Source organism: Pipistrellus kuhlii, unplaced genomic scaffold (genome assembly GCF_014108245.1).
Source record: "Pipistrellus kuhlii isolate mPipKuh1 unplaced genomic scaffold, mPipKuh1.p scaffold_m20_p_88, whole genome shotgun sequence".
Classification (NCBI taxonomy): domain Eukaryota; kingdom Metazoa; phylum Chordata; class Mammalia; order Chiroptera; family Vespertilionidae; genus Pipistrellus; species Pipistrellus kuhlii.
In genome coordinates, this window is record NW_023425593.1 from 108771 (window position 1) to 124217 (window position 15447).

The 15447-nt window shown below is 46.1% G+C and overlaps 1 protein-coding gene across 1 annotated transcript in view; it reads left to right on the top strand.

The window, feature by feature from the left end:
* The window catches only part of JHY (junctional cadherin complex regulator), a 93525-nt gene that overhangs the window by 63655 nt on the left and 14423 nt on the right, over window positions 1-15447 (top strand). The window contains exons 4-5 of the mRNA XM_036426008.2: window positions 9339-9991; window positions 12999-13287. Of these exons, the coding sequence (XP_036281901.1) occupies window positions 9339-9991; window positions 12999-13287 (942 nt within the window). The remainder of the gene's footprint in view (window positions 1-9338; window positions 9992-12998; window positions 13288-15447) is intronic.

Here is a 15447-nt window from a genome sequence, read left to right on the forward strand (position 1 = left end):
CCAGTTAAGAAAAGCTTCAAAAGGATGAAATAAGCCCAGCTGGTGTGGTTCAGTGGTTTGGGCATAAACCTATGAACATCATCAGTTAGATTCCCAGTCAGGGCACATGCCCGGATTGTGGGCACGATCCCCAGTAGGGGGCGTAGAGGTGGCAGTTGATCAATTATTCTCTCTGATCTTTGATGTTTTTATCTATCTCTCCCTCTCCCTTCCTCTCTGAAATCAATAAAGATATTTTTTTAAAGTTAGAGAAAACCAGAGGATATTTTCCTTTATGTCACTCTTAAATTACTCTCGAGTTTGTAGGCGAGGAAAATGAGTGGTAGTGTAAAAGGTGTGAAGGATCTTTGACTAATCTCACAGTCTTTGGGATCATATCCTATGTAAGCATCCCACGTTTCCAAAGAGCTATTAATTTGGTTTTGCCTCTAACACCACCTTCTTCTAAAATCTGAACAGATGCTGAATATTAGAGCCAGTTGATAAGTATGCTCTAAATTTTCTTAATATTATCAGGTGAACTTATAACCCAACTTCAAAGTACTCATGTATTTGTTTCTTTAATAATTTTTTTAAATTTATATTTATTGTTGAAAATATTAATTTTTTTTTTTTTTTTTTTTTTTTTTTTTTTTTTTTTTTTTTTTGCCACTGACCCCCTCCACCCTGCTCCTGCCCCCAAACCACCATTCCCTTGGGCCTTCACTGCACCGTGGGTTATGCACATAGGCATTTATGTTCTTCAGTCAATCTCTTCCAACCCCCACCCCAAACCCTGCCTTCCCTCTGAAAGTCTTTTTTCTTCACCAGATTAGGGAAGTGTTCCATGCTTCTATGTCCCTGCATCTATTTTGTCCATCAGTTCATTTTGTTCATTAGATTTTGCATATAATTGAGATCTTCTCTGACTGGCTTATTTTGCTTAGCATAATACTTTTCAGGTCCCTCCATGCTGTCTCAAATTACACTTGACACACAATATTATATTATTTTCAGGTGTACAACCTAGTAATTACTTCAATAAACCTAGTCTCCATCTGATGCCACACATAGTTTTTACAATATTATCAACTACACTGGGGGAGGGGGCTGTTTCTTTCACAATCTGGGACTGCTGGCTCCCAACTGGTAGCCTGCCTGCCTGCCTGTCTGCCGGATTGCCCCTAACTACTTCTGCCTGCCAGCCTGATCACCCCCTAACCATTCCCCTGCCAGCCCGATCAACACCTAACTACTCCCCTGCCAGCCTGATTGCCCCCAACTGCCCTCCTATGCAGGCCTGGTCTCCCCTAACTGCCCTCCCCTGAAGGCTCAGTCACCCCTAACTGCCCTCCCCCACTGGCCGGATCACCCACAACTGCCCTGCCCTGCTGGCCATCTTGTGGCAGCCATCTTGTGACTACATGGGGGCAGACATCTTATGTGATGGTGTGACAGTCAATTTGCATATTGCCTCTTTATTATATAGGATTCCTTACACTGTACTTTACATATACCCATTAGTATCTTGTAACTATTAACCTGTACTTCTTAATCCCTTCTCTTTTTTGACACCTCCCACCCCAATGCCTTCTTTCACCTGACATCCATCAAAATGTTATCTGTATCTATGGGTCTGTTCCTGTTTTGCATGTTTGTTTATTTTGTTTTTTAGGTTTCACATATAAATAAAATCATATGGCATTTATTTTTTTCTGACTTATTTCACTCAGCACAATGCCCTCTAGTCTATCCATGCAGATAGCGAGATATTATTTTTTATGGATGAATTATAGTCCATTGTATATAATGAACAACTTCTTTACCCATTCATCTATGATGGACACTTAGGTTGCTTCCATATCTTGACTATTATAAATAAACATATGAATGTCTTTTTAATTTAGTGTTCTGGGTTGTTTTGTGTTGTTTTGTTTTGTTTTTCAGATACATACCCAGAAGTGGATTTGCTGGAACTTTCTTTATCTTTTGTTATAATACCTTGTTTTAAAGTCTACTTTTCTGATATAAATGTTGCTTCCCCAGCTTTTAAAAATTTTTTCATTCCCATTTCCATGAAATATCTTCTTTCATCCCTTGATTTTCATTCTATGTGTGTCTTTCAATCTGAAGTGGATCTCTTATAGACAACATATGTATGGGTGTTGTTTTGTTATCCATTCAATTCTTGTATGTCTTTTAATTGGGCATTTAAGCTACTTGAATTTTAAGTAAATGTTGATAACTATGTATTTATTGCCATTTTATTATTCATACTAGAGGTCCGGTCCATGAAATTTATGCACAGGGGGAGGGGTGTCCCTCAGCTCAGCCTGCACCCTCTCCAATCTGGGACCCCTCGAGGGATGTCTGACTGCCTGTTTAAGCCCAATCCTGGTTGGGCCAAAATGGGCATTTGAACATCCTTCTCACAGTCCAGGACTGCTGGCTCCCAACTGCTCACCTGCCTGCCTTCCTGATTGCCCCTAACCACTTCTGCCTGCCAGCCTGATCACCCCCCTAACCACTCCTATGACAGCCTGATTGATGCCTAACTGCTCCCCTGCCAGCCTGTTTGCCCTTAACTGCACTCCTCTGCAGGCCTGATCACACTCAACTTCCCTCCTCTGCCCGCCTGGTCACCCCTAACTGCTCTCCCCTGCAGGCTTGATTGCCCCCAACTGCCCTCCCCTGCTGGCCTGATTGCCCAAAACTGCCCTCCCTTGCAGGCCAGGTCCTTCCCAACTATTTTTCCTTGCTGGCCATGTTGTGACAGCCATCTTGTGTCCACATGGGGGCAGCCATCTTGTGTGTTGGAGTGGTGGTCAATTTGCATATTACTCTTTTATTAGATAGGATAGAGGCCTGGTGGATGGGTGGGGGTCAGCTGGTTTGCCCTGAAGGGTGTCCCAGATCAGGGTGGGGGTTCTCTTGGGGCGTGGGGCAGCCTGGGCAAGGGGCCTGTGGTGGTTTGCAGGCCAGCCACACCCCCTGGTGACCCAAGTAGAGGCACTGGTATCTGGTATTTATTTATCTTCTATAATTGAAACTTTGTAGCCTTGAGCTGAGGCCAACGCAGGCCAGGGCTGCAGAAATTTGGCATCCTCCATCACCAGGGGCAACTCAAGCCTTCTGCTCTCTCCAGTTCCATTGCTACTTCCATTTTTGTTGGGATTTATTTATCTTCTATAATTGAAACTTTGAAGCCTTGAGTAGAGGCCTGGGCCCACCAAGGCAGGCAGAAAGCTTGGCTTCCTCCATTGCTGTGGAAACCCAAGCCTCCTGCTTGCTCTATGGCTGCAGCCATCTTGGTTGGTTAATTTGCATACGCACTCCTGATTGGATGGTGGGCGTGGCTTGTGGGTATAGCAGGGTGATGGTTAATTTGCATGTTACTCTTTTATTAGATAGGATTTTCATCTTTTTTCTTCTTCTTCTTAAAGAAAACCATTTAACATTTCTTTTAATACTGTCTTAGTAGTGATTAACTTCTTTAGCTTTTTCTTGTATCAGAAGTTCTTTATCTGGCTTTTGATTCTAAATGATAGCTTTACAGGGTGCAGTATTCTTGAGTGTACAGTAGATCCTTGCTTTACATTACTTTGAATATTTCTCGTTAATCTCTTGTGGCCTGCAGAGTTTCTGTTGAGAAATCAGCTGGGTCTTTATGGGATCTCCTTTGCTGTTTTCTTGCTGCTTTTAAGATTCTCACTGTCTTTAACCCTTGGCATTTTAATTATGATGTGGACTTTTTACGGTTCATCTTGTTTTGGACACTCTGCCCTTCCTGGGCATATGTGTCTTTTTCTTCACCAGGTGTGAGAAGTTTTCCATCATTATTTTTTCAAATATGTTTTTAATTTCTTTCTCTTTCTCTTTTTCTTTCTCTTTCTTTCTCTTCCTCTTCCCCTGCTCTGCTCTTCTCTTCTCTTCTCTTCTCTTCTCTTCTCTTCTCTTCTCTTCTCTTCTTTTCAGCACTCCCATGATGCTCAAAGTTATCCCAAAGGCTTCTAAAACTATCCTTGTTTTTTTGGATTATTTTTTCCTTTATGCTGTTCTGATTAGGTGTTTTCTGCTTCCTTATCTTCCAATCACTGATTTCATCTTCTACTCCATCTACTCTATGGAGTAATATAATCTTCATTTCAGTTATTGTACTCTTTTTTTCTGACTGATTCTTTTTTATATTTCCTGTCTCCATTTCCATGTTTTCTATCTTTGTTGAAGTTCTCACTAAGTTCATTTATTCTTTCTATAAGTTCACTGAGCATCCTTATAACCAGTGTTTTGAACTCCGCATCTACTCAAGGCTTCCCATTTTGTTTAGTGCTTTTTCTGGAGTTTTGTTCTGTTCTTTCGTTTGGGACAGGTTTCTTTGTCTCCTCGCTTTGGCTGCCTCCTGTGTCTGTTTCTTGGTTTTAGGTAGAGGTGCTGTATCTCCTGGTCTTGGTAGAGTGGCCTAATGTAGTAGGTGTCTTGTGGAGTCCAGTGGCACAGCCTCCCCAGTCACTCAGACTGGGCACGCCAGGTATGACCCCTCTGTGAGCTGTGTGCACCATCCTGTTGTTGGAGCGTTGATTGCTGTTGGCGCACCAATAGGAGGTGTTTACCTCCAGGCCTATTGGTTTTGAGGCGTGGTGAGACCACAATTAAGGATCAGCTGTGCAGGCCTCACCCCATGTAGGAGGACTTGCTTCAGTTGAGTTCTATGTCTGGTGACACCTCCCCTTGAATGTGTTGCTTGGGAAGTGGTTGTATAGTGCTTTGGTGGACAGTCTGAATCTGTCCATCAGGTACATTGGCTCTGGGGTCTCCTGGGAGGTGCAGGACAAGGTAAGCCACCCAGCATGAGCCACAGTGTGACGTGCAGATGGCTGCTACTTGTGCTGGGCATGGAGGTGCTCAGGAGAGGCCAAGCCAAGCTGTGAGCGAAGGCTTGCTGCTGCTAGTGCTGGACCTGGGGCCACTTAACAAGATGCATGGGGCCACCAAGAAGCCAGGACCTGCTTGTTTGGGGTGCGTGAACCTTAGAGATGGTTTAGGAAAGTCCGCACATGAGCCGAGCCAGGCTGTTTGTATGAAAAAGCCACTGGAGGTGGTTTTGGTGGGCCTGCAGGGGGCATGGGGTGGGGTATCAGGGAATCACAAGGGCAAGGTGAACAGTGTGAGACATTGAGGGAAACTCAGTTTATGGCCCCTGCCTGCTGGTTCTGCTGGGGGAGTCTAAGCACAGAAACAATAGCCTCTGCCAGCACTTCTGTCTGGGAGAACGCCGCCTCCAGGTGTCTGTGGTGCCTTTCAAGCTGCTTCCCCAGCACGGAGCTCAGAGGGAGTGAGGCAGAATAAGGCCGTGTGCAGGCCCTTTAAGAGGGACTCCAGCATCCTCTGCCTCACTCAGCCAAAATCTCTACTGCCACCTTGAAACTGGTTTGTTTTTTTTATATATATTAATTTTAAGCAATTTTTTAAAAAAAATATATTTTTAATTGATTTCAGAGAGGAAGGGAGAGGGAGCGAGAGAGAGAAACATCAATGATGAGAGAGAAAATCATTGATCCGCTGCCTCCTGCACGCCCAACAATGGAGATCGAGCTCAAAACCCGGACATGTGCCCGGACTGGAAATCAAACCATGACCTCCTGTTTCATAGGTTGGTGCTCAATCACTGAGCCATACCGGCTGGGCTCCACTGATTTTACAGCCAGAAGTTATGGGGACTTCCCTTCCTGGAGCTGGAGCCCGGGCTGGGGGATCTGGTGTGGGGTAAGACCCCTCGCTCCTCAGTGGGGACCTCCACATCCAAGACACCCCTCCTGATTTTTCAATCACCATATGTGGTTGTGGGGCCAGCCTGTTCCATGTTCCTACTGCTTTTACCCGCCTCGTGTAACTTTTTTTTTATACCCTTACTTGTAGGCCTTCCCCTCAGCTAGATTGCAGCCTGTTCTGAATGATGAACTTCCTGGTTGAGATCAGAGCATATATTCTCCGCTCTGCTTGTGCCACGCAAACAGCAAAGCCACGAAAGATGAAACATCTAGTCCGCCTTTCACAGGGCTGGGGGAACTTCTCTCAGATGGCCCAGTGGGAACAGACATTAACTAAGGTCGGGTCTCACCAAGAAATCATCATCCTGGCATTAGGCACCAGGATGCCCGGGCGCTGACAGTGCAGCCGAAGGACCCCGCTCTGTGTGCGCCAGGAAAGCCTCCAGCCATTAAGCAGTTGCTCTGAGTGCATGCAGCATGGGCTGGCTGTGCTTGCGGGCAACAAAAGAACCCCAGCAAGAGCAGATGAAATGAGGATTTCAGTGCTGACGGAGATTAAATGGCCTGAGAATGGCTTCGTGTATTAACTTCAGGGAACTCAGGTCTTACCACCTAACGTGTGACACCTGATGCCTCCATTGTAGGTTAATAAGTCCTGGGTAAACCACAGATCTCAAGTAGGCTACAGGGAAAGTAAGAGAAATCACATCAAGCCCATAAGTGTCATCCTTCCTGGGGACTAAAATGCCACCTCTGGGCACTTACATTTATGTGAATAGCACATTTAACACTTGAGACGAAGTTCCGTGAAACGATGAGTCCTTGACCTGTTGACAGTGCACCCTGGGAGGAACACTGCTGTCACCGAGATTTCATGTCTGTACCCAGGAAAAAACATTCCTAATAGATTTATTTATTTATTTATTTTATTTTATTTTATTTATTTTTTTGTGTGTGTGGAAATGAGGAAAGAGAGCTAAAGGAAGTATAGTTGGATGGCAGCAAAAATAGTTTCTGGTCACTTATTTTTCTAGCAGTTAAAAGTCTGAAAAGATATGACAAAGAACGACCTTATCAGCATCAGTACATGTTTATAGATCCCAGCACACGGTCTTCTTGCCTGTCACGGACAGTGATGCCAGCCATGAAAAGAGCCACATGCTTCATGCACACACCTGTGAGACTAAACAACGGGTTTCTTCCAGATCCACTGCAAAGAAGGGTGCTCGCGGGCACCTGCAGAGCCTTCTCGCCCACATTCCCACGCAGCTCAAGGCACTGACTGGGAGGAAGGACTTGTCTTTCCTTTTTAAATCATCTATTTGAGAGAGAGGGGAGAGAGATCAGTTTGTCATTCCACTTATTGATGCATTCATTGGTTGATTCTTGCGTGTGCCCTCGAACCCACAACCTTTCTCTGTGTGTACCAGGACAACCCTCTAACCAACTGAACTACCCAGCCAGGGCCACAGCCTGTCTTAACTGGAATACAGAAAAGGACCTTTCCTTTTTTGGAGCATCACAGGTTAAAAAAAAAAAAAATTAAAAAATTAAAGTTTAGAGGAGCTAATCAGAATTTGGCCAATCCTCCAGAAATCTCCAATTCGGAAGAGAACATACTCTAAACTTCAAAATATAAGCCATTCTTACTTTAAAAATCTGGTAAGAAGTAAAACTCTCTTCTATGTTTTAGTCTCCCCCTTATCATTATAATGAGATTTCATTCAAAATAGAATACCACCTAATATTATACAGTATAGAAAGAGTCTTAGCAATTATACCAGGAAAGTGAAATAAAAGTTGAATTCATTGCAATACTTTGATCATTCTTCATAGCAGGGTAAACCATTTAAGCAAAAACATGACTTACTTACTCTAAGCCTTTTTTCTCAAATGATCCTGGAAACATGCATATTTGGATGAATGTTTTGTGGACTCAGACCACAAGCTTTCACACGCGTGTGCTCAGGAAGGAGGCATGGGCACAGGTAGATGCCATGCGGATGCATATGGCCACCCGACTGTCTCCAGTGAGCAGTTATTCATTCTTTGCAATGGCTTCTTAGCTCAGCGAATTTTTCACAAAGTAATGAGTGCTTTATTCCTTGAAAAATATTTCTAAATGACTTAGTATGTAGTGTACCTATTATATCAGGAGTACATTTTGTTGTTACAAGACTTTGAAAAGCATGAAGACTGTTGTGCAGTTGAAATATTTCCCCCAGACGTTTGATTGCCTACGTACAGGCTACATTAAGGAACAGAAGCAAAACAGCCCTTGTGGACTCACAGACGTCCTATCAGAGTGCAGACTCTTACAAAATCCAATTTGTTCCATTTGGTGAAGAGGTCATTTCTAGCTGCTGAACTACATGAGTAAAAGATATGATAAGTGAAGTGTATTTCATACTAAACTTGTGCTTGGTTGGTAAAGCAAATCATGTTCTTTCTGGTTAATATTTTTAAAATATTCATATTCGTTCAAGTGAACTTGCCCTACCCGGTCTGGAGCATCAGCCTGCGAACTGAATGGGTCCCGAGGTGAATTCTGATCAAGCGCATGTACCTTGGCTGCAGGCTCAATCCCAGCCCCGTCAGGACTCATGTGGGAGACAACCATTGGATTTGTCTCTCTCACAATGATGTTTTTCTCTGTGTCTCCCATTCCTGTCCACCCGCTCGAAAATTTGTTAATCCTCACCTGGAAAAATATCCCCGGTTGAGGATTAACAATAAATAAATAAATAAATAAATAAATAAATAAATAAACAAACTTAAATATTTTGCTTTTTCTTTGTATGCAGCTCTTTAGAAGTAAAGCTTCTCTCCCCACCCAAACTTAGTAACATTTCATTTTATAAGATTTTAAGTCAAAGTCTTATCCTTGGTAGAAAGTCCATTCTAAACTCTCTGTTTCTCTAAAAAATGTAGACTCTAAAATCCCAGGAGGAGTCGCCGGCCATCTCCTCTCATGGCCGGAGACAGGAAAGAAGCTCTGTAGTCTGTCCCCTGTCAACGCCACGGTCACCTCCCTGCGAGTCTCAGCTCCCAATGAAACAGTCATTTAAATGTGTGAAGAGGGCCCATCTTTTATTTATTTATTTATTATTTTTTTATTTTTAAATTTTTAATTAAATTATTATCTTTGTACATATACCATTGCTCCCCCCCAAACATGCCCTCCCTCCCCAGAGTTTTGTGTCCATTAGTTGTACTTATATGCATGTATACAAGTCCTTCGGTTGATCTATTATCTCCCTCAGATCTCCCTACCCTACCTGCTGTAATTTGACTGCTTGTTGCTTTACTGTCTCTATATCTATCTTTTGGTTCTTCAGTTTATAATGTTCTTTATTATCCATATATGAGTGAGGTCATGTGGTGTTTCTCTTTCATTGACTGGCTTATTTCACTCAGCATGATGTTCTCCAATTCTATCCAGGTTGCTGCAAATGATGAGAATTTCTTTTTTATGGCAGCATAGTATTCCATTGTGTAGATGTACCATAGTTTTTGGATCCAATCATCTGCTGATGGAGGGCCGATCTTTTAACTTCACATTAACCAGAACTATCTTTTTGGCATTACCAGGAACACTGGTCTCACTATGAAAGTGCGACATCAAGTCAGGAACCCGGAGGGCCACCCCCTGAAGCCGCCCGTGGCCAGCAGCCTTCCAGAAGAGCCGCCGGGCACAGGGCCCGCACACAGCAGAAGCACAGGCACGGCCGGAAGTCTTCGGTGACGGAGGAGCTGGTTTTCAGTCAGGGGAACCCGAAAAACACTCCCAGACGACAATCTCAGAACAAGCCTGGGGAGGCGTCCAGAAGGCACGAGGCAGCTGCAGTCACGCTTGCCCCCCGCGGTGACTTGCAACACTCAGGGGCTCCTAGGGGCCAGGGTCCCCATGAAGCCTCCCACAGATTCACTCCACCGCAGCAGACTTTTGACAAGGTGTTATTATACAAAAATGCTCCTGGCTACCACTCGGTGATGAATTTTAACAAAAAAAGAGGACGCAAAGATCAAGAAGAGGACAGAATTTTATACCAGCAGCTACACATGAACACTCTTGCCCATATGGACTTGAACTACCCTAATGGACTCACTAAGAGACAAGTGCCCCTGCGTCACAAAGGCTCTCAGTCTGCTTCTAAAGTAAATGTTAGCAGAGCAACTGAAAATAAGAAGCAACCCAAACCTACTTACCCAGAGGCTGGATATAAGAACTTGGAAATATTATGGTAAGAATGCTGTTTTCGAAAGTGGATTTCTAGAGGAGAAAGACATGAACCGAAGGATGGGAAGTGGTGGGGGGTGGAAGGGTCATGGCATGGTCAGAGGAAAGGAAAAATTTACCTAACACCATCCTTGGCTCCAATTTCTGCCTAAAATAGTCCACTTTTGATGTATTTTTTCTTTTTCCCTGTCTCCTCCACTCTAGTTAAGCCAGAGGTTGGAGGGAGGGAAGAAGGAGAGAAAGACAAAAGACCCAGGCTTAGAATTTCCCTATCTGCCACTGGCCCCATCTCCCCTGGATTATGAAGATATACCAGCCTTATAAAAGGAGTTGGGGAGTATGCCCCTATTTTGCATTCTTCGGGATACCTCCATTACTTAAAGATTTCATAGAATTTTTTGTAAAACTATTCAAGTTATATGTACTTTTTGTTTCACTTTGTTCTATTGTTTGTAGGCAGATTTGAACTTTGACTACTTACATTGATTGTCTTTATGACCTGCTGGAATCAGCCTCCAGCGCTGGTAAACTTACCTGCAGTCACTTTATCCTTCATCTGAAAGTATAGTTTTACCCAATGTTTCCCAACCTTCTCTCATGATGAGAATCACCTGGTGGAGTTGTTAAAACACAGATTCCTGGATCCCAACTAAGAAGTGCTCAACTAGAATTTTTGGGAACATATAGGTAAAATTGTATACTTAACTAGTGCTCTAAGACAGATTTTATATACAGAGCACTAAGTTAGGTATGCAATTTTACCTATATGTTCCCAAAAATTCTAGTTTAGCACTTCTTAGTTGGGATCCGGGAATCTGTGTTTTAACAACTCCACCAGGTGATTCTCATCATGAGAGAAGGTTGGGAAACACTGGTTTAACCTGAATAGAGAATTAACCTCTTCAAAAACATTATTTTTCTATCGCCTAGTTTGTGTTCTTTTAAAAGTCTTTTATCAATATAATTATTCATTTTGTTTAGAATCTGTTTGTTTTCCTCTTGTTGTTTTTAAGGTCTCTCCTTTGCTTTTAGTATTCTGAAGTTTCACAGTGAATTATCTAGGTATGAAACTTTAAATCCTAATTGTTATTCTTCTATGATCCCTAAATATGAGGATTCATCTCTTTCATAAATTTTGAAAAATTACCACCAGTTTTCCCTTTGAATATTATGTCTTCCATATTTGCTTTATTTTTCCTCTGGAAACACCAAACACATGTATATTAGATTCTTTTATTCTAGACTGTGTATCTTTTTTAACTCTTTATTTTTCAGCTGTTATCTCTCTGTGCTTCTTTCTGAGAAGTTTCCTCTGATGAGTTTTGCAGTGCAGTAGCTCTCCTCAGCTGGGAGAATATACCCATTGAGTTATACATTTTAATGAGGGTATTTTTCTGTCGAGAATCTTTATGTGGTTCTGATTAGAACCTTCCTGTTCTTTTTTTCCAAATATATTTCTCAGAGTTTTGATTTCTTCTTTCATATCTGTAATGATTTTAAACATGCTTACTTTATGAATGTTATCTAACATTCTATTATCTGAAGTTCTTAGAAATATTCTACTGCTTTGTGTGTGTGCATATTTGTCTGCTAACTCTCATACTTGGTAGAGTATGTCCTCATCTATCCTAGGATTTGGGATTGCCAGCTTATGCTCAGCCATCTTGTCTGTAGACTGCTAGGCAGCCTGGGGTGACATTGTATTCCTCCAGAGAACCTTTTTATTTTGTTTCCCCCATTTCTACAGAGGCACCCTGATTCCAGGATCATTTTTATGTTAATTTCTTTGTGTTAAGTTGCCATGATTATATAAAGTAAAATTTAACCTAAATATTTTCCCATGGAAATTCACAGAAAATTTTTTTTCCCCAATTCAGAGCTTAGACCGAGACAGGTAGGCTTGCCCTGCTGTTTGTCATGGCTGGCCAATGAGCTTCTCAGCACGCCGCCTCTGTGTAGAGGTGCAGCTCTTTGAGGGCTGCAGCTTCATACAGGCATCTCCGACCTGATTCCCCGTCACACATGGTCTCCCATATCCAGCTCGTGTCAAACGTTAAAACTCAGGAGACGTTTTGGACCTAATAGCTTCAGTTTATGCAAAATCTGCTTTACTTTTAGGGTTTTGTTTTTGTTTGATTTGTCTTTGAAGATTCCCTGCTTTTCATACGAATTCAACTACTTGTGAAAGGATTTTTGTTTCATTTAATCCAGCATTATTAGGTATTTTGGAGTGGAAAATTCTTTCACTTTCCAAAATGGTGTGGTTTTTATTTTTTTATTTTTAAAGTGCAATAAATGAAAGTTATAAATAAAAGCTAGATTAATCTAAAGATAAAAATAGCCCTAGCTGGTTTGGCTCAGTGGATAGAGCATCAGCCTGTGGACTGAACGGTCCCAGGTTCGATTCTGGTCAAGTGCACATGCCCGGGTTACAGGCTTGATCCCCAGTAGGGGCCATGCAGGAGGCAGCTGATCAATGATTCTCTCTCATCATTGATGTTTCTTTCTTCCATCTCCCTTCCTCTCTGAAATCAATAATAATCCTATATAATAAAAGGCTAATATGCAAATTGACTGAATGGCAGAACGACCAGTTGCTATGATGTGCACTAACCACCAGGGGTCAAACCATCAATGCAGGAGCTCAGCCAGAAGCTGAGCTTATGGCTGGAAAGCAAAACAGTGGTGGTGGGAGCCTCTCCCACCTCCATGGAAGTGCTAAGGATGTCTGACTGACAGCTTAGGCCCGCTAGCCAACTGGACATTCCTCAAGGGCTCCTGGACTGTGTAAGGGACCCCCCCCCCCCAACCTGAGTGTATGGATTTCATGCACCGGACGGGCCCCTAAAATATATATATATGTATGTATTTTGAGTTAAGAAATTAATGTATGAAAAGGTCTTTAAAGTGATTTATGGAGTAAAAAATACATCAAAATAATGGTTGCTAAAGAGTGTTGTGCTATGTGCGTATCAGGTCTTATTCATAGATCTGTGCTTTTTCCCCATAAGGAACTTCCATCCTTCCCCGGACAGCTCCCCTGAGGAGGCCCCAGGCTCGCGGCTGGGGCGGCTCATGGAGCAGCACCAGCAAGCCTTGGCACAGCTGGCCGAGGTGCAGCCCGGCGCAGGGGCCTCGGCCAGGGTCATATTCCCACCCATTCTGCCAAGAACAGAAAGTGAATCCCAACTCAACTCAGAGAAAAGCCGAAGGAACCAGCTGAAAATAAGCCGCACCAATTCCGAAGGCTATCTGCTTCAACTGGAGAAAGGAAAAAAGAATAGAAAGCGCAGCATTAAGGTATCACAGCCTTTGACCAAATAACCATTAGCTTGAGCTCATACCTTGGTTTTCAGCCGCATCCTTACAGCCTGGGGTGGGGATGGTCACCCCTGAGCGGAGTCTCCTCCCCGGATCCCGCTCCCCCGCGCCTTCCTGAGGCTGCTGCACAGGAATGCCCATGGCCAGCTTCTTTCCTCTCCATCCCGGGAAGGGCCGCACCTGCAGAGGCATCAGCCCCTTTTGGCACACACTTGCACATCACACCCTCAGAAAAGCCCCACACCCACACCCCGCCTAACCCCGAGTCAGGGCTGAGTCTCAGCCAAGAAGAGGAGGTGGCTGAGTGAGTGGAAGTGTGTGGCCACTGCGAGTCCCCTCCACCCACGGTCTCCCCACCCCGGACCAGCGGGCCCTCCGCTCAGCGGCTCCGGAGCCCATGGCAGGGGGCATGCCGGGCTTCCCTCGGAAGACTCAGCAGCACTAGCAGCTCTGTGCACCACATCTCTAAGGCTGAGTCTGTGTAAAGAAAGGAAATGAGGGGAGGGAACGGCAAAGTGCAATGTTTCGGAAGAAATGAGGCCTGAGAGGAGCTTTATCCCGTTGGGAGCACCAAGAACCCTCAGGAAAGATCACGTGCTTCAGGGGATGCAGTCAGGAGGAGCTGGGGGGTGCTTGTGTTAGGGGGTGCTCTCCCTGGAGAGGCCTGTGATGGGATGGAGATGTGGATGTAAGGTCACTGGGGAGGGAGTGGGCAGAGTCACTGGAGAGGGAGTGAGCGGTGGGCGGGGTCACTGAGGAGGGAGTGGGCGGGGGGAGGCGGAGTCACTGAGGAGGGAGTGGGCGGGGTCACTGGGGAGGGAGTGGGAGGGGAGGGGTCACTAAGGAGGGAGTGGGCAGTGGGCGGGGTCACTGAGGAGGGAGTGAGCGGTGGGCGGGGTCACTGAGGAGGGAGTGGGTGGTGGGCGGGGTCACTAAGGAGGGAGTGGGTGGTGGGCGGGGTCACTGAGGAGGGAGTGGGTGGTGGGCGGGGTCACTGAGGAGGGAGGGAGTGGGTGGTGGGCGGGGTCACTGAGGAGGGAGTGGGTGGTGGGCGGGGTCACTGAGGAGGGAGTGGGCGGTGGGCGGGGTCACTGAGGAGGGAGTGGGCGGTGGGCGGGGTCACTGAGGAGGGAGTGGGCGGTGGGCGGGGTCACTGAGGAGGGAGTGGGCGGTGGGCGGGGTCACTGAGGAGGGAGAGGGCGGTAGGCGGGGTCACTGAGGAGGGAGTGGGGAGTCACTGGGGAGGGAGTGGGCAGTGGGCGGGGTCACTGGGGAGGGAATGAGCAGTGGGCGGGGTCACTGAGGAGGGAGTGGGGAGTCACTGGGGAGGGAGTGAGCGGTGGGCGGGGTCACTGAGGAGGGAGTGGGCAGTGGGCGGGGTCACTGAGGAAGGAGGGGGCAGGGCGAGCGGGGCGAGCGGGCGCGGTGATGCTAGTACAGCAGAGGCTGCAGCCCCCGCTGAGGGGTCTGAGTGGGGCTGACCCTCAAAGGCGAGGGGTCCTCAAAGGCCCCCGCTTTGGCGACCCACCCGGACCAGCATGGCTATTGAGTGGCCCTGGGGAAGGCTGGGAGGCCTCAGCTGTGACCTCACCACAGCACCCCAGGGGGGCACCCTACCAGCGTGTGGGGCGCTCCCTCACTCGGCTTGGACGCGCCTTCGTGGGGTCCCAGCGGGGAGCTGTGGGGTGCTGGTGTAAAGGGAGCGGCGTGGCCGTCGCGGCAGGTTCAGTCACAGGGAAGGGGGCACCGTGTAAAGGGCTTCCGCACAACGTGGCAATTTAAATAATTTAAATGGGGGGAGATGCCTGAGGGGTCTCAGCCAGAAGACGGACACGCCTCGCTGGGGTGGGCAGGTTCAGGAGCCAGCTGTGAGCCAGTCTCAGGATGATGGAGAATGGGCAGAGGAGAGCCTGCCGGAGCGTTCGGGCGCAGGCCCAGCCGCAGGGAGCCCCGCAGGACGCAGCCGGGCTGGCCCCGGGCTGAGGACGGGGGGAGGCAGGTGGCCGGGTCCAGGGAGCTTGTTTGTCGTTTGAAAAAGGAGGGCTTCAGCCCTGGCCGGTGTGGCCCAGTGGGTAAAGCGTCAGCCTATGGACCCAAGGGTCCCAGGTTCAGTTCCCGTCAGGGCACAGGCCTGGGTTG